The 26508-nt window shown below is 40.4% G+C and overlaps 1 protein-coding gene across 2 annotated transcripts in view; it reads right to left on the bottom strand.

The window, feature by feature from the left end:
• Positions 1 to 1140: 1140 nt before the first annotated feature.
• Positions 1141 to 26508, bottom strand: part of PDCD6IP (programmed cell death 6 interacting protein) — a 60947-nt gene continuing 35579 nt past the window's right edge. For both annotated transcript variants that reach the window (XM_037070834.1, XM_037070835.1), the window contains exons 11-18: positions 21102 to 21213; positions 20109 to 20278; positions 14099 to 14347; positions 13618 to 13752; positions 12466 to 12560; positions 6764 to 6887; positions 5433 to 5620; positions 1141 to 4665 (exon numbers count right to left, since the gene is read on the bottom strand). In XM_037070834.1, the coding sequence (XP_036926729.1) occupies positions 4491 to 4665; positions 5433 to 5620; positions 6764 to 6887; positions 12466 to 12560; positions 13618 to 13752; positions 14099 to 14347; positions 20109 to 20278; positions 21102 to 21213 (1248 nt within the window). In that variant the 3' untranslated portion in view covers positions 1141 to 4490. The remainder of the gene's footprint in view (positions 4666 to 5432; positions 5621 to 6763; positions 6888 to 12465; positions 12561 to 13617; positions 13753 to 14098; positions 14348 to 20108; positions 20279 to 21101; positions 21214 to 26508) is intronic.

The following is a 26508-nucleotide window of genomic DNA, read 5'->3' as shown; positions in this document are numbered from 1 at the left end:
CTCAGCTCCTCAGCAGCCGTGTGACCCTGGACAAGCTGCCTGACTTCTCAGCAAGCCGATTCTTCTGTTTGGAGTATGAATGAAAATGTGTGACGCCTCGGCTGAAAGTACAGGGCGATGTATAAAGGCAACGGTGAGAGGCCCGTCCACCTGTATCACTTGAGGGCCACTAGTCCAAAGGGACTTAAGCAACTTTTAAGCAAAAGGCAGGCCATTAGGACCTACAGAATGACAGCAAGTTCCCTCGCAGGCAGGGGTGCTAAGGCCGGCTACTTGGGCATGAGCCCAGGTTACCCACAAAGGCAAGCCTGGTCAGTGGGCAGAGACTCTAGTGCACAGGCTCGAGGCAAGTTCAAGGCTGCTCCCAGATAGTCCTAAACTAGTCCTGCCCTGTGATAGGAAATGCTAAAGCAGCCCAACCATGCTGAGCCTCAGTCACCTTCCTGGGGTTGGAGCACCACGGGAGTTCCAGGGAGGGCCCCTTAGATCCCCGACCCTCCCACCTGACACACGGAGGTTCCCAACCCCTCGGTGTGAACTCTGTACTCTCCAACCCAGATGCCAGGGAGGTGAAGACAAAAGAGGTTTAACTATGACCAGTTGTTGCACACTTAAAACATACACTATAGGGATTCAGGCAGGTTCATTCCTGGAGCTAGCTTCTCCACCTTGAACAAACCTGAAAGGCATACAAAAATCCACCCGTTCTCGGATGAATTGTGTATTCTCAGCTTCATAATAAAACAGTTGCATCTGACCTTAACACATGGAAGAACTCGTTAGAAAATAGAAATGTTTTCAAAGATGAACACATTTCACCACCCTCCTCCGCTGAACCGAGTAAGAGAATCTTGCTAAACACTTCCAAAATTAACCCCCCAAAATGACAGTTGAAGACATTACCCCACTGAGAACTGGGGCAAATCATAAGCAATGAAAATATGGTCCATCCATGGTAAATCATGTAACTGACAGCTACTACTAAAACACAGACACACTGTCTTCCTCTTACAGTCTCATGCATTTAGTCCGAATGGGCATTTTTTATGTTCCAACCCACCGTCTGTCGAAGAAATTACAGAAATGATAAAGCTGAAGGATAAGCACTTTAAATAAGAATTCATACTCCAAGGAAGTAAGAATCTTTTAACTTTTATTTCCAGGATACATTCATCTGGAACCTTTTAATGTCTTTACAATTTTCCCCCTAAAAGAAATGAATACAGTAAAAATATAATCCAACTACCAGCAATGTTTTTAACCAGAAAAAAATCTAAAATCTCTGGTGTGATAGATAATATAGGATTTTTTTAAAAATATAAACTTCATACCAGAAATAAAGCCTGAATATTCTCTTTTTCTTTAAAAATAGAATTTTTCCTTCTTTTCTCTCCATGTAAATCTTATAATCATCATTTAGTTCTAAAGTCTACTTTTAAACTAATTACAACACTATAGTGCTGATGTCTTCTGGCCCTACTTTGTATCCTGTTCTGTGAATCAACTAAGAATTTAAAGTGTTCAATAACAACAAAAAAAGAGAGATGCAACTAGGTTTAATAGCAAGATTCTTCAAGATATACTGATCTTTTTTAAAAACCATTAGCAAACTAAAACCTACTTCACAAGTTGCATTGTACAAAGCGCTTTTGCAAACAGTAAAGCTCTAATGGAAGACTTTTCTTAAAAATCTGTGTTGGACTAGAAAGGCTGCTGACTGGGATAGAATGTCAAGGACAGAAGGCTGGGAAACCGTGTTTTGTTCAGTAACTATTTAGATTTGGGGAGAGAGATTACAAATTGCAAAGGGCGGGTATGGGTACACGGATGTCTCGCAGACCGAATGCTCTGCAGTGACAGATGAGCATTTTTCTTAACTGAGAATAAAGACCAAGGGGCAGAGGAGGAGTAGCCCAGTACTTCACACCAGACTGAGAAGTCAGACCATCTGTCTCCGAGGAAAAAGAAGAGAAGTTAGTGTCCACCCGACTTCTGAGGAGCTCTTCACGCAGAGCTTCATTACTTAGAGTAAAATCTACTTTAAAACGGTATTCCAAACTCTAACGTACATGGCCTGGGAATGGTTTCCTTTCTCTAGGATAGGATGATAATCAAAAACCCTAGTCATAAATATAGGTACAACACACCTGAACCAAGTGACCCTCTCCTACCTCTAAAACCAACGCATTACCCAGAACAACTTCGTAGGGTATTTTGTAAAATACTGAATGTTAAGCAAAGGATAAAAAAACCTTGATAAAAATAATCCCAGTGAAGGCTTCATTCTTGTCTGCTAGAATGCAAAACAGACATAAGTGCAGCTTCTCCCCACGAGCCATCACGGTGGAATTAGGCCCGCAGACTCGGTCAGACCCAGCAGTGAAGGCCTGCAGGAACTCGTCCATCTGCCCCTAGAGACACGGACAGCCGCCCGAAAGCATCCTCAGTCACCTAAAGGGGGAACGAACGGGGTAAGAGGGCATGGATCCAGACCGCAAGCCTTTCAGACTGGACAGACGGGAGCGAGTGAGGCCGGCTGGAAGAGGCTGCCTGGAGAGGCCAGGGAGCCCGGTTCCTAGACCTTCAGTGGCTCCCAGGGAGCAGGCCTAGCTTAGCACAGGAAATGGGCTGAATGCCTTGAAACTTCTCCTTTGGCTCTCAATGCACTTACTCTCCTCTTTAGCGATCTTTCCCCAAGAGAATATTCAGGCCAATTTTGTCTTGGTTTTTTCTGCATTAGTAAGAGTTATAAACTAGCAATTTGGAATACACCTCTCACTGAGTATCTTAGGTTGGCATATGATAGCTTGAGTAATAAGAATGCAGAACTTAAATGTCATTTACATAAGAGTCAAACAAGCCCATGTCATATTTTGATGATTCCACATTAATAAAACTTAGCTTTGATATGTAAAGAACTATATTTTGTCAAGGTTTTAACTATTGGACTTTTAACCGATTGCAATACTCCATGTAAAGGTCATTCATATTGCAGTAACATGCCTTCATGGTTTCTACATACAACAAAGTACGATTTTTAAAAAATATACACGTATTTTAAAACCAATCAATTCCTTTTTACAATCACACCTTCAGTCCAACATTTAAAATATAAACCCAAACTGTCAATGAAAACAACAATGGACCAAGTGACAGTATCATTTAAACGAAACAATGCAGGAAAAAGTCAGCATTAAAACTTAAAAAATAAACATAAAACCGATTCACTGGAAAACTGCTCATCTGCCCAGTGTGTTCAGAAACGCACCCCACGCAGAACAGACCCCACTGTGACAGCAAACAGCTCGTTCCTTCCTCATTTGCTCGTTCCGTGAAGCATGTCTATTTTTACCGAGGTCTGCACAGTGATCGCTACCCTGACAGCAGAGACTAACACTAACTACGCAGCCCACTCCAGAACCAGCTCCCAACACCTGTTTTCTGTGCTCCCAGATACATAAAATAGTCCAATCTTTAGGAGCGTAAAAATGAAAGGGCTTATTAAATCTAGTCACGTACATTGTGCATTAAATGTTACTAAGTTAAGACAGTAAGGTGGAAAAAAAGATTAGAAGGTAAATTTTCCAGTAAATTTTCTTTAAACAATCCCATTATACTAGGCAGTATTGTCAATAATGTATTTTAACCAGGTTATTAAAAAAAATTAATTACCAGAACTGTACCAACTTCTTGGAGAAATTAATAAAACATTAAATATACATGATTACTTGTATATTTCTTTGAAGCATCTTTGGTACCAATTGTGTTCCTTCCACATTATAGGACTTCTCAAAATTAATTTACTAATCAGCATACGAAAGATAAATTATGATACTATTCTTTTGGTTTTCCTATAAAACGTACTTGAACCTGACTATTAACCTGCACTAATCATGCACTTAGACACAGTGCCTGTTAACTCACGTACATATAAAATGAAACTAATACCAGAAAGAAATTAGACAGTAATGAGAATCAATGACAAAACATAACAATAACAACTGTTCTTAAGTAATTTATTTTTAAATTATAAGATTACAATGCTTTGATTATGCAAAATAGCATAATGGAAATTAAACCAAATCAATAACCAAAAAAGAAAAGAAAACTTGGTTTACTTGAATATCAGTACTTAAACCACCCTAAGTATCTGACGTCCCGATCACATCTCATGTAGACTTAAGTATAATCATGTCAAAGGTTCGTCTGTGGGTTTAATTTCTCGTTTCCAACTTTTGTGAACTGGAGTATAACTCATCTCCAGCCCCATTAGGCCTAATGGTATCCACACTGCACCGGCAGCGAGTGCAGTGGCGTGTGGTGTGGGGCACTGAGCGCCACCCAGCGTCTGGCCGCAGACCAACACTGTGCAGCGCGCTCAGCACAGCAGAGGGCGTTCTAGGACCCGGAGGGCGGAGTTCAGTACTCGTATGCAGGACTGGCATTTCTCTCCCTTCTGACTGAAGCAGCTGAGCATCTAGGCTGACAGATTACTGCTGTGGGTAGTAAGACTGCTGTGGGGGCTGAGGGAAGGGGTATGAAGGCTGCGGGGGTCCTGGGTACGGAGCCTGTCCAGGGCTCTGGTGATACAGTGGTGGGTATGGCATGTTGAACTGGCCGTACGCGTACGGGTTATAGCCCATGGGCATGGGCATTTGGCAATACCTGACAGGAAGAAGGAAACAAAAGAGCTGGATCAGTAAATCAAGTACTAAAACAATGAAACGAGGAACAATTACTCTAAAACCCAGTTTTTTTCAAGAAAGCATTAGTCTCCGTTTCTCAGTCTATTAGAGAACACTGGGGAGAAAAAATAGCTTGTTCAAGGTACCTGTTAGTGAAAAGTGTTCCTAATCCTGTTATTAACTGACATAAAAGAATATCAAGTTCACTGCAATGCACCGATTAAAAAGTCCTAATAATGGGAAGACAGAATGGACTTAGTAAAGTTTGAAACACACCTAAAAAACAGTCAAATGCCTTGATTTTTAACATTAGCAAATTCTCACAAAGAAAGTTGATCTTTAAGAAAATACATTCCATAATTACATAAATCTCTGCTCAACAGTTTATCAAAATGCCAAGATTTCAAAGTACGGGATGGTGAATAAGACCATATCAGTGTTGCTTATGCTAAGCTCAAAAAAGACACCTTGTTTATCATCTAAATAAACGAGATAAAAAATACATTTGAATCCCAGATTTAGTTAATATAAACCCAATATGAAAAAACTAAAAACATATATATGCTTAGGAAATGGCTCTCCAACTGCTCAAATGACTGTCCCATTATTTTTATTTGTGTACGAGCTGACAATGCAGCTTATTCACCCATGACACACCCGTGAAGGGAAGCACCAACCCTGTTTCTAAAAGGCTGGCCAGAGCTAGAAGCTGAGCCAACTCTGGGATACACACAGTATCAGCCTCACCCGGGATATCCTGGATAGGTGGGGTAGGGGGGCCCCTGGGCCTGCGGAAGCGGAGCTGAACCAGGAGTCGGTGGTGGAGCCGGCGAGGCAGTTCCGGTCCCCGCTGGGGCCGAAGCCATAGCAGAGGCAGCCCGACTGGCTGGAAGCACAGGAGGTGGAGGCCGGGCTGGGGGCTGGGGCTTAGTCGTCTGTAAGAAAAAATCGGCACTGACTACAAAATATTTCATGTTTCTCTCAAATTGCTATCAATTAAAATAAATGAAGGTGTATGAGCAACTCTAGAATCCAACCAGATATACTTCTAATTCCTATCCTTAAGTGTGGCTTACTACTCTAGAAATGTATCACATTTGAGGAATAATTCTCCAGTTTGTGGATTCTCCATACCCGCGGCCTTTTTCCTCAAACCTCGTATTTACTGCTCACTACAGCTCCCCCATTGGCTGCTCACTACAGCTCCCCCATTGACTGCTCACTACAGCTCCCCCATTGACTGCTCACTACAGCTCCCCCATTGGCTGCTCACTACAGCTCCCCCATTGGCTGCTCACTACAGCTCCCCCATTGACTGCTCACTACAGCTCCCCCATTGGCTGCTCACTACAGCTCCCCCATTGGCTTGGACTTTTAGGTGGAAGGAAGGGCAGGGCAGAGTCCAGTTTATTCCTGTGATCTCGTCCTGGTTCCAACATGTTATGAAAATTTTCAAATACCAGAGAACTGAAAAGAACAGTATAATAAACATGGAAGTTCTAGTATTCTCGTACATAATCACAATACCACTTCACCCTACAAAAATTAACACATATTTCCGAATATCCTCAAGTATCTACTCCACACGTTCGAGTTTCCGTCAAAACAAAACAAACAAAAGAAAGCTCTTACAGGCATTTTGATGAACCAAGATCCAATCAAGCTTCATGTATTACTCCTGATTGTTATGACTTCCTTTTTTTGTAATCTAAAACATTCCCTCCGCCTAATTTTCTTCTTTCTAAGATATTATTCACTTTCAGGAAAAAAGCCAAACCAGGTGTCCCACAAAATGTCCCAATTCTAGATTTGCCAACTGTTTCCTAATGGCACAATTTAACTTGTTTCATCACTGTATTTGCTACAAATGAAAGTTGATTCTAGAGACCTGGTTAGATTCAAGGTAAAGATTCTTCTTTTTTTTGTAAGAAGTCTTCATTTTGCAAAACACTGAGCTGGTCACCTGCTGCAAATGGTGACACCAGATTTCCCCAATGGAAAAAGTCTGTTTCACCCTTCACAGCAAGTGAGCTGCCACTAAGGCGAAACCCCCACTTTAAAACTGTGTGCTTACTGACCGCCATGGTCCTCGGTGCTGGAGTCGGAGGTGCGGGGGCACGTCCCCCGGCTGGAGAGGACTGATACGCAGGTGTGGGAATTGAAGGAGCACTAGGTTCTCTGGCAATGCTTTGCTGCAAGTCCCTTATTAAAGACAAAAGTGTTCGAAATTAACACAATATAAGAAAACCCAACACACAAAACACCAGGTGTTTTTCTTTCCCTCACACATGAAACACCGAAAACAATGATGGTATGTTAAAATACCCTACATTTCTGATCTTAACTAGAACTAGCTTAAATCTTCCACTATTTAATACAATGGAGTTAGTTCTTAGTCCTTCTGAAGCGTAAGAAAAAGGTAAACATTTCCAGAGACCACAGTCATGGCTACAAAGTGAAGAACATGCCAAACTGGGCAAGTGGCCCTAAAAGACAACCCACTCCTAAGAGGTCACACCCTGCAGGAGAAACGTAACTCCTAACACAGGGACCTGTCTAAAAGTGACCAGAAAATTACAACTGCTTACAGTCACGTAGCTAGTATTTTAATCACTGTATTTTACCTGCGTTTGTAGAAACCAAAAAACAACAGGTGAAAAAGCTAACCTACTCAAACCATTTTGTAAATTTCTAAACACTATCTGAAGAAATTTTTTAAATGTGGCACTGCAATATTTCATGTTAAAAAAACACTTCGATATCTACTACTAAAGTAAGTTCTTAAAAGATAAATTGTTGGAAAGACCACTAAAATACAATATTAGAAACCAGGAAAATATTTGAAAATCTCCTCTAACAATAAATTGAAATCCATCCCCCAAATCTCACTAAACAAAACAGAAGTGCTGTAATTGAAAATTTTACACCAGATATCTAAGATTTAGTATGGGGAAGGGAAGAAGTAAAATACCTCCTTCATAATTTTTGCTCGGACTACATTTTGAAAGGATACTACTTTGGATCTATTGGGTTAAATAAAATATATTACTGAACTTTATTTTGCCTGCTTCTCTTAGCTTTTGTAATGTGACTGCAGAAATTAAATGGTGTTATGGGACTGCACAGTATTTCACCATACATACATATGCAGCTTCATTTTACCAACCCCCGGACATTTGATTCATTTCTATTCTGCTATTGTGGCCAGTAATACTGGACAGTTGTGTCTTAGAACATTCAGGCCCACACCATTCACAGTATAATAGCCCCAAACTAAAAAGTACTCAAATAGTAACAGTACAGATAAACAACCTTGTAGTATAGTCACACAATGAAATATATGAAACATCACACAGATGAGTCTCACAAAAAGAATGTTGACTTCTGAAAGCCATCATAAAAAAGCACACATGACTCCATTTTACAGGGAGAAACAGGAGAAACCAGTGTTTTCTTCCCCGGCCAAGACAGTGGCTGCCATGGGGGAAGCAGGTGCTGACCAGGGGACTCGCGAGCTGCGCTTCCGGGACGCCTCAAAGTGCTCCTTGCGTGCGTATATTCAGTTTGTGAGAACTCAACAAGATGTATTTATCTATACATACTTTTCTTGTGCTTTTATTTTACATTCAACAAAAATGTTTTAAAGAATGTAGGCCCTGTCAACAGTGACTTTAACAAAGTAAATTCGGATTTTTATGATGTCTGTTGGGCCCACTTCCAGACCACTCATTCACCTTTCAACCATGGAGCTGAAATCACTTGACAACTTATGTCAGTCTCACTGATAATAAATTTCAAATGTTTTTCCCAGTTTGTTACATTTTTTTTAATCCTCACCTCATGACATTTTCACTTGCTTTTTTAGAGAGAAAAGGCAAAAAGTAAGAGAGAAAGAGAACATCAGTGTGAGAGAAGCATCGATTGGTTGCCTCCACACACACCCAGACCAGGGATCCGGGCCAGAACCAGGGTCCTATGCGCCCACTCCCCGACCAAGGATGAACCCAAAACCTAGGCATGTGCCCTGACCGGGAATCAAACCCGTAAACTTTCAGCTATAGGACAATGTTCCAACCACTGAGCCACAATGGCCAGGGCCCCAATTTGTTACGTTTTGACTCTACTTATCCTGTTATGATTAACTTACCCCTTTTTTTTAATGGTCAGAGTTGGCAAAAGACTTCCCATTTTAGCTTTATTAAGGAATGCCTCCATATTCTCTTTTAGACTTTACATTTCGTTTTACACATTTCAAGTCCGATCAACTTGAAGTATGTTCACATATAAAAATTACACAAGTTTTCTAAATGGCTGGGCCATTGTCTCTACCTCAATTTGATTGTTTAAGAGCATTTTTACACTGAATTCATATACGCATTTGAATCTATTTCTATTTTCTATTGTTTTGGGGCTGTCTAAACATGTACTATCTGTGTTTTGAGACAATACTACATATTTTAATATCTGGTAGAATTAGTTTCCCCTTATTATTCTTTTTATTCAATTTTCCTGGCTAATCTTTGTTTTTCTTTAGGATCCACTTGTCTAGTTTCAAATGACAATGTTAATTTTTTTTAAATCAAAAATATTTTTTATTTTTAGCCCTGGCTGGTGTAGCTCAGTGGATTGAGCGCGGGCCTGCGAACCAGACGATTGCGGTTCGATTCCCAGTCAGGGCACATGCCTGGGTTGCAGGCTGGTTCCTTGCAGGCCAACTACCAGCAGGGGATGCACAAAAGGCAACCATACATTGATGTTTCTCTCCCTCTCTCCTTCCCCTCTAAAGATAAATAAATAAATAAAATATTAAAAATATATATTTATTTTTATTTTTAAAGAAAGGGAGAGAGAAACATCAGCATGTGGCTGCTTCTCATGCCCCCCTACTGGGGACCTGGCCCCCAACCCAGGCCGTGCCCTGACTGGGAATCAAACCAGCAACCCTTTGGTTCATAGGTCGGCACGCAATATACTAAACCATACCAGCCAGGGCTTTTTTTTTAAATCAAAATAATGTCAGGCTCTGGCTGGTGTAGCTCAGTGGATTGAGCACCAGCCTGCAAACCAAAGGATCATGGTCCAATTCCCAGTCAGGGCACAAGCCTGTGTTGCAGGCCAGTTTCCAGCAGGGGGCGCACGAGATGCAACCATACATTGATATTTCTCTCCCTCTCTCCTTCTCTTCCCCTCTAAAGATAAATAATAATAAAAATCTAAAAAAAGCACTACAGCATCATATAAAAAATTAATAATGTCAAATGCCTAAGTTTACTTAGAGCTAACATCTTTATGAATCTGAGGCATCCTATCCAAGAATATATGTCTTTCACCTTGTTCAAGTCTTACATGTCCTTGAATAGTGTTTGAAAGTTTTCATTATACAGACCTCATGTATTTTACCATTTTGTTGCTATGAGTAGGGTCTTTTCCGCCATTACATCTTCCATATGTCTATTTATATGAAAGTTTTTTATTTCTACACATTTTTTTATGATCAGCTATGTTCAGTAATAATTTTTATTATTTGCAGTTTGGGGAGCTGAATCTCTGTGTTGGCAAGTTGTACAATCATAAAATCTGTAGGTAGTGACAGTTTTGCCTCCTCACTTCCAACTTTCCTGTTTATGACATCTTCCTCTTATCTACATATGCGGGCTGGTACTGCCAATACATTACTAAATAACAGTGCTGGTGGGCATCTATGGTCTTTTCCTGGCTTTATGGGGAATGTTCCCAGTGTTTCTCCATTAACCATGATGCTGAGTTTTGTGCAACAGACACATGCATCTATTTTTTTCATATGAAGGAAGTAACCATCTACTCCCATTTTACTGAGTACCAGAATAATTATTTTCTCAATGCTTTTTCTTCATCTATGAAGAGATTCCTCTTCTTAGATTGAGAAATGCTGATCAAATCATTTCATTACTGAAATAACTGCCCCACTTCCCCTTGGTAATGGTTCTTTTTTAACTTACTGCTGCGTATCAAACAGCATTTTATTTAGGACTTTTATGTCCATATTCATAAATGAAATTGGCCCGAAGACTGTGTTCTGTTTTAATCTCTGTTGGCTTTTCTTAACAATAAGACTAATGTACACGGAGATTTTTTTAAAAGCTCTGGAACCTAATAAAAAGCATTCTAATTATTTGCTTTTTAAAGGTTAACCAGAAATACTCTCTGCAATCAAGTGGCCCTGCTCCTCCTTAGGAGTGGAGGGAGGGAGCTCCGTGATGTCTTCTCCCGTCTCTTCTGCGGACAGCTGTTGAAACAGGGGCAGCGTGGTGAGCAGCGTGCGGCTGGCTGAGAGCTCAAGAAAGGCTAGTGAGTACAGCCGACTCGGAAGTCTGCGTGTTCGTTACCGATGAACACGGGGCTCTGCACACCCCGAATGACAGTTTGGCTCCTGCCTGCTCTCCTGTAGCCCCTACACCAATCACATCCCTCCCCCCGGTGCTGCCCACCTGAACTGTTTTACCTTTTTGTGAACTCCTTATGTTTTTGCCTGACTACATAAAGGATCCTGCCATTATTTTAAGGCTAATAATTCATGTGCCTTTGTACTGGCTGGCAGTTCTTGTTAATTTTTTCCAACCATAAGATTTTGTACTTACTTTAAGAACAAGTTCTTGAGCATTATCATTAAATATTTGTTTTATTCACTGTTTTGGTTTTTCTGTTATGAGAGAAACCCAGCCTTGCGTGTATCGGACTTTCCTGACCTGTCTCTAATTCTTTAAATCCCATCTTTACTTTGGTTTCCTTTTCTTTTGATTTCCTCATTGCTAGTCTCCACGCTCCTGTGTCTTCTGCACAGCCCAGTCTCCTTTGGGGCTCCTCCCCATTTCATCTTACACGTGTGATGGTTCTGTTCCTCTTCCTCTTTCATGAATTCTGATACCACGCTATCCCCTCCTGTTTATTTAACATCTTGAGTTCCTGCACTTCTGTTTTTGATGTGCCTTAGAGACACTGCTTCCTAACCCTTTTTTTTTAATGTCATAGTGAAATATAAGCTCAGAATATTCATCTGTCCTATGACAATATTATTCTGGTGAATGTCCTTCATCCATTAAGTTTTGTTAAATATTTTCCATTTTTCACCTTAATAAATATAAAGCCTCTTTATATCAACCCCCTGCTGATTACTCAGCATGGAATGAGTCCTATGTTACTGGAGCAGCTTTCTCAGTAGTCTCCTTCAGAAAGTGACTTCGGTGATTTTTTTTGAGCTATTCACCCTGTCTTCCCATGTTCTGTACCTCTAGTTTATGTAAGGAACCTATTTGCCACCACAAGGTAAACTGCCGATGTTACCGGCATTTCCTGAGATCTGCCACCCTGAGCCGTTTTATTATCGTGCAACATCACTGTTCTTCACCTAGAGTTTCCGCTCCTTTTCATCCTTTTGGGCCCAGATCGTGTAGCTGCTTAGTTGTTGTTTTATGAAATACCCAGGAGAAAAGGAAATTGCTATCTCACACTGCCAAGTTTATCCCAAAAGTCTCCATGAAGTTTTGTTTAAGATTTTATTTATTTATCTTTAGAGGGGAAGGGAAGGAGAGAGGGAGGAAAATATCAATGTATGGTTGCCTCTCATGCGTCCGCTGCTGGGAACTGGCCTGCAACCCAGGCATGTGCCCTGACTGGGAACCAAACCGTGGTTGTTTGGTTTGCAGGCCCGCACTCAATCCACTGAGCTACACCAGCCAGGACCTGTTTGTTTTTTTTTAAGAAAAAATATTTAAGTACCATTTGATACAGAAAACAAACTTACTTTAATAGTTCGTCTCTTTCTGTCTTCCGTGCAAACACGATGTCACTGCATTTGTTCTGGAACCTGACCAGGATTTCAGTCAGCTCATTGTAAAACTACAAGCAAAGAACAAATAGAACTAGTAAACCAGAACAATTCTTTAATTTGAGGAGATACACAATTTAAACGTCATTTGTCAATAACAGTTAAAACTGAAAAACTAAAATTGTCTGCCTAAGACACTACTTACTACACTACTTAATACTGAATAAAAGCTAAGACTCCTAAAGAAAATAAGAATAAAATCACATTCAGAGAACACTGTCACCAAACACTAAATGGCGAGCGTTAAAAGTCAGTTACTGAATAAAGACGCCAGGCCTGTCTCACTGGAAGGACTAGGTGTGCCGTGCCCAAACGCGGGCATCGCTCCAGAAGCCCTTTAGGAGATTTGCAAAGGCTCTCTGGAGAGTTCTCTCAGCTTGCCCGTTTCAACAAAGCCTTTTGAACACAATTCCAACAGTATTTTACCGCCCCGTGTGGAGAGGCTCTGCTGCATCCCCACCCTCCCTCCAGAGGCCTTCCGTGGGCTCTGCCGTGTTCACAGCGGGACGACCTCATCGGGTGCTCATCACGGAGCTGCACCGCCACAGGAGTGGCATTTCCGAAAAATGTGCAAAGCACTTGTTCCCTCATAAGCCAAGTAATTGATAAAAAACAAGCACAAGCATTTCCCTTAACTTTTTAAAGAATAAGTAATAACACACAAAGCATTTACAGGTCTGCCGTCGCCCAACCCTCAGCACAGAATGCGAAAGCCCCACCTCCCCTCCCCACCCCACCCCACCCCAGAGATCAGCTCTGTTTCCTCCCAACTCCTTCACACGGGTCAACTTTCCATCCCCCCCAAACAGTGTGATTAGCTTTTATACCTCTGGGCTCATTTCTGCCACACCAAGTGCCCGACTCCCCTCCTACCTGGGAAAACACACAACTCACCAAAGTTCCCACGAAATGCTGCCACCTCCATTAAGCTCTTATAACAAACCTCTCAGAGGCGAAGTCATTAAAGCTAACAAATCTGAGGCAAAAATAACTTGGTCCAACTGGAAAAAATATTAACTCCCTGAACAACATATTCACATCTACAGTGGATAGCTGTTGTTTCTATACCTTTGTGCCCTCCTCCAGATTAGCTACAAGTTCAACAAAGTTGTCATACGCGGTGGCCAAATTCTTCAAAACTTCTTCTCTTAAGTTAGCTTCATTGTTAGATTGTTTCATTTTCGAAAATTCCTGGTGTGAGACCTTGTTTTAAAAAAAGACTTACATTATTTGCATTTACTTGTGAAATTAACACAGCTCCTAATGTTTTTATTGATATTTTCCCAACTATGAAAATCACATGATTACATGCAGGAATTACTAGAAATTTACCTAATATTTCTTTTGGGATAGTGCAAGGCTTTAAATCTTTCCTTAAATAAAAATGTCACAAAGTCAGTGCATGTCAAAACAACTATAATTACAGATTTCTATTAATACATAACACTTGAAAGAAAGACAATCCTAAATGCACACAGGTTTACACCGGGCTTACCCCCTCTTTAATTTTTTTTAAAACACGTATCTTACTGAAGTATGTAAACGTCACCTGAATATTCTGAAGAAGCCCTTCTTGTTTCTTTAGAGACTCTTGGACTTTAGTCTTCAGGCCCCCATAGATCCGATCCAGTTCGGTGACAGAGAGAGCCTCCTCGTTTATCACACCATCTTGAGCCAGAGCGGTCAAAAATTTGCTCGTCATGTCAAAATTCACTGACTTCAAGTCACTCTCAAGACTCTCTCTTTCCTTTTTTACCTCATCAAGATTTGCCAACAAGGATTTTAATACGTTTACGACCTTAAAATTAAAAAAAAAACCAACCTTAGTTTAATTGCCCCAAAAAACCAGAAGCCAATTTTGTAAAGGGATTTATAGACAGAGGATCAACAAAGGCCCGTCCAGAGTCAGGAAGGTGACCCCTTCCGGCACCAGGCACAGACTGCCGCCCATCGGACTGACGGGGCTGCACACGCCGCACCTCTGCGGGGCTCAGACTGCAGCTGCAGCAGCGCCGACAAGGGCGACGATGTACTGAACACTCAGTATGTACCAGGCACTGTCCTGAGCACTTGAGAAACATAATTTAATGTTCCCCAGGTGAAGAAAGTGAGTCTCAGAAAATCGATGCAACGCGCCCAAGGTTGCACAAACACTAAGGAGCAGAGGTGAAATTTGAGACCTAAGCCTGCCTAACTCCCAAACCAATCTCATCCCTTCTGCGCTATGCTGCCCGCCTCTCCCGAGGTATGCGAAAGTGAATTTTGACAAGTAAATACCCTATTTTGCCAAGAGAAAAACTGAGAAATAGAGACATATGGAGAGTCATGGAGACAACAACTCAGATATATATGGAGAGGGCACAATAGATAGGAAAAGACAAACTGTTCGCCTCAAGTACTAGGAGAGAAAGCAGGTTCTTACACATCTGTCTCTTCATTTCATGAGGAATTTTATCTCTTACTCAATCCAGGCAGTCTCTGACTTAACCCACATGATTCAAACCAGCACTTCACAGTGTTACGGTGCCCATGGGCCCTCTACCACCCCCCACGCACTGCCCCCTTCCCCTCACATCTCTTCACACTTTTGTGGGACCACCAAGGATAATACCAGTCCCAATTCCCCTCCCGGCACGCCCCAACGATGCTCGTGAAAAAAAAGCTGGGAAGAGTGGAAGGAAGTAGGGGGCATCCACAAACCCTGACATTCCTGTGTGTTTTAAGAGCAGCATTCGCACTCCAACGATTTCCTCACCAACTGCTCACTGACGGGAACTCCCACCCGCTCCTCATTCGGGAAAAGTAACCTTCTTTTGTGAAGACCAAGACCTGAGGGAAAGTCTCCAGTGTCTTCTGAATTTAGATGATCTTCCTTTGGGCCTCTGTTTACCAACCATATCTCCTAAGTGTCCTAATCTTAACATTCAGAGTCAATTAAAAAAAGAAGAGAAAGAAAATGAGTTGTAGGCAGAAGAAAGAAATATTACTCCCGGAGGTCCAAGAAACACCCCATTACAGACGTGCTAAAAGGAAGGGAGAGAATGAACCCTAACTGGACGGACAGGACAAACTCTGGTTAGGAAATCTGGCGGAATATGGTGTTAGACAATGCTGGGTAAAAGTCTTATTTCCAAACACTCCCAGGAAATGGAAAAAAGATGCAGAAGAACATAGAAAACCTGCATTCTGGTCAACAGAAATCAGTATATATGTATGCATGTGCAAATGTTTTTTGCAAAAAGAAAAGCACCAGGGATGAACCAGAAACTCGTGACTATATTACTTACAGAAAGTGGGTGGGAACAAGAGGGGGGAAAAAAGGGCTGAGATTTCTCTGCACGCGCCTTTTGTATCACAAACATTCTTTCACATTCAAAACTAAAATTAAATCAAAACTTGAATATAGAAACAAATGAACTGTTCGTCAAAGTGAAACATAATTACATAATATAAAATATTTCAACTCTGACTATATTCCCTTAGTGGACTTAATGGACTTCGTTATTGTGTAACCAAGGGCAGTTTGCTATCTAGAAAACTCAATTTTCTTACCTGTAAAATGAGAATAATAATAGCATCTACCTCAGGAGTGCTGTGAAAACTAAAATAATCCATAGAAAGTACACAATGTAATTTCCAACAGAGTAAGTGTTCAATCACATTAGCCATTAGTATTAACTGGTAGCTAGGTTTTATGGTTTAACTCTCTATTTTGGCTACATTGTAGACTAAAGAAGTTAGGCATCTAAGCATTCAGACAGGGATAGAGGAAAAGATTAAGAACTAAAGTATCCTTTTTGCTGAGTCATAACTACTTCTGTAATTATGTGACACCTTTTATACTGGGGGAATGTAACAGGATAAAAATTTTAAAGGGTTGCAACAGTATTACCTGTTGGCGCAGTTAAACTGATAATGGAACCTCAACTATGACTTTGAAGACTGCCCCCTACTTAGCTATTAGAAAAATAAGAAATGTCATTTTAGTCCCTCTATAAGTTATGTCAAACAAAGGCTAGAAAGAGAGAGAAACAGTGCTCACTTCCACAGCACATGTAACTGCAAAAAAGGGGGAAAAAAACACAGCCGGGTTAAATAAGACTGGGAGAAAAACAGGAATATGCAGAACTGGTTAAAAAATAGTCCAATTAAGTTAAGAGTTAGGAATACTGTAACTTGATCTTATACAGTATAGAGACTGAGATCTCCTCAACAAACAGTGAGCTAAAATTGTGGCGATAACACCCCCAAGTCAGCTAGGAAGCATTATGAGAAGACAGACACTGGTCACATAAAGGCAACTTCCTCTCCGGTGAAGAACTAACTGTACACAGGGCAGGAGGGTGATGTATGGAGAGAACCCCATCTGGATTTTAAGAACCACAAGTTCTAATGAAAAGCTAACTTCCTAACTTTTATGTTCATGAGTTTTCTTATCAGAATGGTAAAAAAGGGACCAAAGAGCTGTTTAGTAAGTCTTGTGCCATAATGCTATGGTTCTAAGTCTCTGGGGGGAAAAAATGCCATTTGAAACAACCAATTTATAAATGAGATAAAGATATAAGTGTTACACAGAGACAAAGATTCATTGTGTAACAAACATCCTTTTTTCTAACTGTCAAATTTACAAATTTAACCACATTTCAGATACTGGCCTTATTTTAACAGAGTAAATAAAACCTAAAAAATGAATTACACTGCTTCCACAAATAAAATATCAGAACAGCAAGAAAAGGAAACCACTGCCGAAATTTCTTATAAACCCCAGTTTACGACTTAACATGTTATCAAGCTAAAGGATATAAATAATTAGAAGAATCCTGTGGTATTTGTTTTATAAACCAGTCCAATTACCTTTCAACTACAATCACATTCCTTTACTATGTTGGGGTGCCAGTGGTTATCAGTCAATCAAATACTTTTGAATCATTATGTGTTGGGTACTGTTCTAGGTGCTAAAATAGAGTTCTTTCCTTCATAGGAGGAAGAGCAGGGCAGAGAAGGAAAAAATTAAACAAATACACAATAACAGAGTCACGTGGTACACAAAGATTCTATTACACAAAGGAGAAGCAGAAACCAGGCAAAGGGAAGAAAGTCTCCAACAGCAGGCAAAGTAAAAGTTAAAGTCCTGAGGCGTGAACAAGCTCAGCATGTTCAAAAGTGCAAAGGCGGGCGGGGGTGCATAATCTGGTTGAAGTGAAGTAAACAAAAAACAAAACGGAGAGAGATGAGGTCCAACAGAAAGGCAGGACAGAGATCCCCTACAGCGTCAGCACTGCACCTTTCAGAGCAGGGGCGAGCGCGCTTCTCCTGGAAAGGACCAGACAGAAAGTGCTTTTGGCTCCATGAACCAGTCTCAGCTGCAGCTATTCAACCTGCCTTTGCAGTGTGAGCGCGGCCATAGACAAAAGAAACGAAGGAGTGTCCCAACAAAAATTTACCTACGGACACTGAAACTGGAATGTCATACAGTGTTCATGTGTCATGAAACACTATTCTTTTGACTTGTTTGTAACCATTTAAAAATGTAAAACGGATCTTTGGTTCATGGGCCATACCAAACAAGAAGTAGGCTGGATTTGGCCCACAGGCTGTAGTTGGCCTGTTTAGATTTAAAACTCTCCATAGCATTTCACACCACCAAGTAAATAAGAAATGCTCTCAATAAAACTTTCAACTTTACTGCTCAAACCCCGTACTTTCAGAAAAGGCAGGCATGAGAATACCTCTACACAACACAACGGCAGGCACCTGGCCACACGTACCGAACACGAAGGCTAACCCAGAGGGGTTTTCTGTCTATGCTAAGGACCACGGTGCCCAGCACAGTTCCTGGCTTCCAGGAGGCCCTCAGCTAATGTTTGGTGAACAAATGAATGAATGGACGCCAGCTGTCTCCGCACCTGTCCATGAACAATCTGTTACTAAAACTAAGAGTGAATGTTGTGTTTGCAGATCATCCGTCAGTCTAGAAGGTGCCTTTGTCTGAATCAGAAAAAGCACCCACTGGAGGGCACACGGCTTCAGAGAGTGCCACTCTGTGCACCACCTCTGAGGAGGAGGAGATGCTGCCCAACCTCCATCACTCCAGGAAAATGCAACACTGTCCGTGTAAGGGGGTGCCACCTTTCTGCGGGGAAGAGGCCTCTCTTTGAGTGAGAGAGCACATTCACATAACTTTTATTATAATTGTTGTCTTTTATTATTGTTCTTTATTATTGTTGTTAATAAAGTACTGTACCTAATTTACAGATTAAACTTTATCACTGGTAAGTTGTATAGGAAAATATATAGTATATATAGGGTTCAGTTATTTTTGGTCTCAAGCCTCATTATTCCCCCTGGATAAAAGCAGGGACTACTTTGCCCCATCAGGTTCCGCATCCTGTCCCCCTTTAGAGATTCAGGTTCTGTGCACACTCAACTGTGCAGTCTTCTCTTAACTTAGGGGCTGGTTTCCACTGAACCTCCAGTAGCCCCTCTGGGCACGCCTACTCACTCAGTCCTTGGATCCTAGACATGCTCACTCTTTCTGTCTCTCTTTCTACTCTTCTCATAACATGCCAACTTGTTAAGAAGTCTCTGAAGAAAGGGGCTCCAAAATGCTGGGATCTCAGTACTGTGTCACCTACATCTTCACAGCGTACGCTCTGTGGTTATGCTACCTAGGTTTCCACCCAGTACTGCAGTTATCCTTGTCCACGTCTGATCCTCAGCACTGGACTGTATGAAGGGTGAAGGCTCTGTACGATTCCTCTGTGAATTTTTCAAAGTCCCTAGCATAGTGCCCCAGACAGATTAGATGTACGAGTCTTGGATGAGCAAATACAAGAAATGCTTCTGCGAAAAGACAAATAAGAAACAACACTGACAAAGTCTGAGCCAAGGAAATTCATCTTTTTCAAATTTTCAGCAGCACTTCTTGCCCTGTGGCTTATTCCCCTGCGTACTCCAGGGCCTCTATCTTACCTACCACATTCCTCCTCGGGCGCTAAGCCACACTCGCACTTTCTCCTCTTTTAGGACTCTCCCAATCAGATGGCCCACTACTGATTTCTTCCTTCCTGTTGACAGGAGAAAGGCCACATTGATGCTGCTGCCCGTTTACTGACATGCACACTGTGTCAGCGTTCCCTTCAGAGGCAGCCCCTGTGGAACAGGGGGATGGATGGGGGAAGGCGGTACAGAGTGACGCCAGGAACAAAGACCGTGCGGTCAGAACATCTAGCGAAACCTGGTCCTCCCACTTCAGGAAATTTTCTCCCTTCTATAAAGCCTTAATGAAACACTGTGAACACATACAGTATATAGAATATAGTACCCAGCTCACAAGAGGCATTCAATAAATGGAAATTATTATTATAGGTAATGATATCAGCATAATTATCTATTACTTGGTGTATATATCCTGTTACTTTAAATATAACGACCTCAATTAACATGTGTATTCTTTAAAAGATGCCCATAGGAAAGAAACTGCCAATATGCTGTTTGTAACAGCTTGAACCTAGTTTTCATAAACAGGTGACCAGCCACATCAAAATGCACCTTCTCACCTCGCTGCCCTGCATGGTCTTGGCCGGGTTGGCAGAAGGGATGGCAGCATTCAGCTCAGGCTCTGGCTTACACAAAAGCGCAATGGTGTCGCGGTGGGACTGGTAACGTTCCCTCACTTGTCCATCCGCTTGCACAGCTTTATCCAGAACTGCTCTGAAGTTCGCTCCCTCTGTGGGGAAAAGAAGGGTATCAGAGTACAGCACCAACGTTAACGGTGACATTCACACACTGACTGTACTTCTGGTTCTGAGCTCCTCCTACACACCCCACTTTTTTGTACTTAAACTTCAGCATTTTGGAGCTCCTCTCTTAAGAAGCATCTGACTTGCATCCCCTTCCACAGGCCCCGATTTGCTAGATAACAAAACTCTGCTCCTGTCCATCCTCACATTTCTGTTTTTGGAAAACCAACCATAAAGCAAAAGCACAGTTACACCCTACAACACATCTGTGGTCACTGTTCACCAAATAAAAGGTAATTAACATTAATCCTCCCCCACAACTCATAAGCATCAAAAGAAATCATTCATCCCCTTGTTACAATTTATTTAAAAAGCATCCTCTCTCACAGGATCACTGGTTCAATTTGACTTAAAAACACCGAGATTTTCAGAATAATAATTTGGCTTCAAATTAAAAATCATCTCTTACCACGCAGGATTCAAGTAAAATGAAATTATAAAGTCATATATGTAATACGATCTTGTTTATGTAAAATATGCACAGGGCTGAAACAGGAAAGGAAGAGTTACAGGATCATTTTAATTTTCACTTTATATCCTTCTTAAGAACCTGAACTTCATGTAATAAACATGAATCACCTCTGTTCTATTTTTTTTATTCTACAATGAACCAAGGAACAACACCTGGGTTTCACAACAGCAACAGCTGCAGTAAAAACAGGTTTACAGTCGAGCCTAATTTAATCACGCAAAAATATGGATCCAAATTGCAAGCTTATTCATGTGAAAGTTATTCATGCACATTTTTACCTGCTCTTAAAGGCTTGTAGAGTTCATTGGATGCTGTCCTTTGCCAGCGTTCTTTGAATTTTGCTCTTAAATCATTGTCAGTTGCTTCCTCTTCATCCAACAATCTTAGTGACTTTCAAAAGGAAGTAAAGCGAAAATGAGATATTTCTAGGGTAAATTTTTTTTAATTTTTTAAATTTTCATACTCAAAGTATGTAGGAATTAGTGAGCTAGGACTACTCTTACTTTACTGGTTAGAATATAAATTGGTACAATTTTTGTTCTGAAATTCATGTTATAATGTATTTAACAAGAAGTCCTGTTAAATTAAGGAATAGGCGAGCCATTACCTTAACTCAGTAAAATTAAAAAAGGTAGAATAACTAAAAGATTATATACCAAGACAACTTTAAGCAAAAATAAAAATAAACAGAAAGCTTTGGACCTTAGAAGCTGTAAACAAAATAGAAATGAATTAACTACATGAAAATAAGAGATTTAGACTTCCATCCCAACAATGCACTGAAAAGTAACATAAAAAATGCCCTTGTGATGCACAGCTGAGGAGACAGGCAGTGGGGATCAGAAACACAAGGAAGTAGAAACCAGTGCAAACAAACGTCAGAGCCCCTGCTATCTGCTGATCTCTGGCGGCTAGAGCAGGAGGCTGCACGCTATTCTGTCAAACGCTGCAGTGAATGTTTTAGGCCTTGGGGGCCACAGTCTCCATCACACAGTGTTGTTTTTTTTTTAACAACCCTCTTAAAATGGTGATCATTAGTGAACCGGGACTGGCCCACTATCCTAAGTTTGCCAACTAGTGCCGAACAGTGTGAACTAACAGAACATGAGTCCTGGCTGGTGTGGCTCGAGCGGTTGGAGCGTCGTCCCACAAACCAAAAGGTCGCAGGTTCAATTCCAGTTCAGGGCACATGCCTAGGCTCTGGGTTTGTTCAGTCCCCGGTTGGGGCACGTACGAGAGGCAACCAATCAATGTTTCTCTCCCTCCCTTCCCCTCTCTCTAAAATCAGTCAGTAAGCATGTCCGCAGGTGAGGATGAAAAGAAGAAGGACATGAGTAGACACAGAAATATCTGTGAGGCTAATAAGAGCAGGAGGACAGACCAAAGGCACTATCCTCCCTCAAACTGGGACATTTCCAAATGAGTGACACTCACTGGACCAATTTTGAACTTCCCAACAGAAGGAAAATTGCCTGTATGAAACCTTGGTTCTAAATAGAAAGGAAAAGTACTACCTAAGATTCCTAATTAAAAGCATGAACTTAGGACTGAAAATTACACTACCTATATGACACAAAGCCCCAAGATGCACTTCTAATTTAAAAATTAACCACAAAAAAACCCTCAAATTTAAATTGGTGTCAGGTTATAATGCCTTTTCATAGCAGAGGCAAACAAATATCCTCTCTAGAAGAATTCACTTTAAACCCAGATCTCAAAGAATTCCTACAAATAAAGTTCCAGGGTATGTGAATTCACCCCCCCCTCCCAAAATCGTTGTACAGTAAATGCAATGCAGTATTCTGGACTGACCTTAAAGCAGAAAAAGGACATTAATGGAATAACCGGTAAAATCTGAGTACTAATATTGTACCAATGTTTATTTCTTCATTTCCACAAATATACTGTGGCTACATAAGGCTTTAACTTTTAGGGAAGCTGAGTGAAGAAACTCTGCACTATTTTACAACTTTTCTGTAAATCTAAAATTATTCGAAGTATAAAATTTCCTGGAAAGGAAGTGGTAAAACTATCTCTACTTGCAGATGATGTGACCTTATACACAGGAAATCCTAATGAATCCACAAAATAACTATTAGAGATAATAAACAAATTCAGTATAGTTGAAGAATACAAAATCAGTTGTATTTCCAAACTCTAGGAATGAATAATCAAAAATTTAGATCAACAATTCCATTTATGACAGCATCAAAAAGGATAAAATACTTAAAAATAAATTTAACCAAAGTCTTGGCTGGTGTAGCTCAGTGGACTGAGCGCGGGTCTGCAAACCAAAAGATTGCAGTTCGATTCCCAGTCAGGGCACATGCCTGAGTTGCAGGCCAGTTCCCAGGAGGGGACACTTGAAAGGCAACCATACATTGGTATTTCTCTCCCTCTCTCCTTCCCTTACCCTCTGAAGATAAAAAAAAAATATTTTAATAAATAAATTTAACCAAGGAGGTGCAAGACTTGTACGTGAAAAGCTACAAAACACTGTTGAAAAAAATTAAAGGACTAAATAAATGAAAGAATCACCCTGTGTTCATGGACTGGAAGATTTAATTTTAAGATCAGCAGTACTCCCAAAATCAATCTAAAGAGTCAATGTAACCCCTATCAAATTATAATACTAACTTTGGAATTTTCTATGTATAAGATCAAATCAAAACCACAGTGAGATACCACTTCATACCCACATGAATGGGTATGATTTTTTTTAATTAAAAAAAAAACAATTATAAAGAATTAATGAGGATGTGAAGAAACTGGAACCTTCATACACCACTGGTAAAAATTAAAATATTGCAGCTATTCTAGAAAACAGTTCAGCAGTTCCTCAGAAAATTAAACACACTGTATAACCCATCACCTCCACTCCACTGTATATGGCCAACAAAGAATTAAAAACGGGGGCTGAAACAAAATGTATACACAAACAGCAGTATTACTCAAAACAATCAAAAGGTGAAAACATCCCAAATATCTATCACTAATGAATGGGTAAACAAAATGTGGTATATCCCTACAATGGAACATTATTTTAGGCATAAAAAGAAATGAAGTACTGATACATGCCATGGATGAAGCCTGAAAACATGCTATGTGAAAGGCGGCAAACTAAAAAGGTCACATATTGTTTACGATTCCATTTACACAAAACGCCCAGAATAAGCAAATCCATGAAAACAGAAATCAGATCAGTGGTTGTTGAGAGCAGGGGGAAGGGGGAATAAAAGATGATGCTGATGGTACACGGTTTCCTTCTGGGGTGGTAAAAGTGTTCTGATTTTAGAAAGTGTTCATGCTCACACAGTGAAAGTACTAAATGCCCCTGAATGGACACATTAAAAAGGTTAAAAACGGTGCCCAGACGGGCGTGGCTCAGTTGGTTGAGCATCATCCCACCAAGTGAAAGGACCAGTGTGATTCCCGAGTCAGAGCACATGCCTGGGGTGTGGGCCAAGTCCCCAGTTGGGGGCGTGTGAGAGGCAACCAATTGATGTTTCTCTCACACATTGATGATTTTCTCCCTCCCCTCCCTTCTAAATAAATAAATAAATAAATAAACAGTATTTTCTTTGAAAAATGGAAAACTATGAATTTTACCTTTAAAAAGCCCCACACGTTAATTGTGAGATAAACATACATGATTTTTAACAACTAATTACATATCTTAGGAACAAAAAATATCAAAGAAATCATTTTTAAAACTCATCAGAATGGCCAAAGAACACAAACAGCAGGGCTGAAGAACCAATTAATGAGCTGGAAGGCTAGCCTGAGACATTCTCCCAGAAAAACAAGAGCACAGAAAGGAAAAGAAATATTAAGAGATACAAACTGTTCCAAAAGTACCACCATCAATCTAACAGAAATTCATTAGGACATAATAGAAAAAACAGAGAAAAGGGAATACTGAAGAAAAAGAATCCATGAACAGGAATCTAAGATTAAAAGGGCCCAACAGGTCTCAGGCAGGATAAACTTATTATTGAAAAAATAAGTTAGAGGACACTTCAAAACTGCTGAACAATCACGACTTTCTAAAATACAGAATCTAAACTTCTAAGATCCACCAGACAAATGAATGCTCAAAAAGAATACCAGCTTCACGACCTATTTACTTCACAACCTACTTAAAATGAGGCTCTCCAAGTGCAGCTGATAACAGTGACTCTGACTCGCAAGGCTGTTATAAGAACATCAAATAAGATAAATAAAAGCACCTCATATTAAGAGAGGCAGACAACAGACATATCATGATAATGTGTATCATTAATAACACATATTAATGTGTATCTTTAATAATATACATTATTAATGTGTATAATAATGCCAGGTTTTCCTTAATTATAACATGAGCTTTTTCACAGTATTTCTAATAAAGGTGCTCCTCACAACTGATGTACAGTGTTTCATTAGGCAACGTTTTTCCATAAAACTTGTTTCAAAATCAAACATGCATCTTCCAATCAGTAAGATCTTAAAAATCAAAGAAATACAGTAATATTTAATATTTAACTAACAACTAACAGGCACATGTATGGTCCCACTTCACAACTATCTTACATGCTTGAACACTATTGTCTCCATTTTTTGGATGAATAAACCGAGACATAAAGATGTTAAGCCATTTGCCCAGGATCAGTTTAAAGAAAGAATGAACTGGAAATCAAGTCCAAATACAAATACTCCACATTTGGAAACTTTAACAACTAAATTATGTATAAAATATCAAATCTTAAATAATGATTTATTATTGTAACTTCTACTTACTCCACACTGATTGGGAGTAAATGCTCCACACTGATTCTCAATTGACTTGCGATGCCCGCCTTTTCCAGTGTTCATCTTCTCCCTCACTGTCAATCGCTTCTTGCTGCTCGCACTTGGGTGCGACCTCAAACAGCACTCTCCACTTTTTCTCCCTGTGTCTAACTACTAGTCCAGTGCTCTTTCAATTGCGACACCAGATAACAAGCTTACTGAACCCACAAATGAACACATTTTAAAGGACTACAAGGTAAACTCACAAAGTCTACTATGACCTAACAGCAGTGTTTGTCAAACATTAATGTGCACCCAAATCACCCTTGGGTCTCACTAAATGCAATCCTGATTCAGTAGGTCAGGGTAGAGTTTGAGATTCTGCATTTCAAACAAGTTCAGCACAGGAAGGCCTATACTGAACTATGTGACGTCAATTCTGTTTGCTCTCGTTTTTCTGATTATTGACTATCCCTACACAGGAAGGGCTATTAATGTTGACTGTATAATGGATGTAGAACCCCTCACCAGTTTTCCCAGGCCAATAATGCAGTAAGTTTCTATTTAGGTTTCCTAACTGTTTTCAATAGCTGATTTGCACAGAAAGGTGAATAACTACCATGAACTGCTCAACAGTCCAGATGCCTCCCTGTTCAGTATCAATATTGTATCAGTTTTAATAGCTACAATGTTATCACCACAGTAATATAACAGTCATAGTAATAATAGCTATAATTTATTAAGCATATACTGTGCGTCCCATTGGCTAGGCATTTATTTCACTGCTTTAGTTTCGTTCACCCTCCAAATAACCCTGGGGGGTAAATATTCTTATCCCCAGGGTCCACACCACACTGTAAGTTTCTAAGTGCTCTACCCCCACCCCAGGTACTTGGAAATGATGTACTTACAGTA

This window comes from Sturnira hondurensis, unplaced genomic scaffold, assembly GCF_014824575.4.
Source record: "Sturnira hondurensis isolate 20B ecotype Veracruz unplaced genomic scaffold, ASM1482457v3 Scaffold0019006, whole genome shotgun sequence".
Classification (NCBI taxonomy): Eukaryota; Metazoa; Chordata; class Mammalia; order Chiroptera; family Phyllostomidae; genus Sturnira; species Sturnira hondurensis.
Note: the sequence above shows the minus strand (reverse complement) of the source record. Positions and strands in the feature narration are given on the sequence as shown.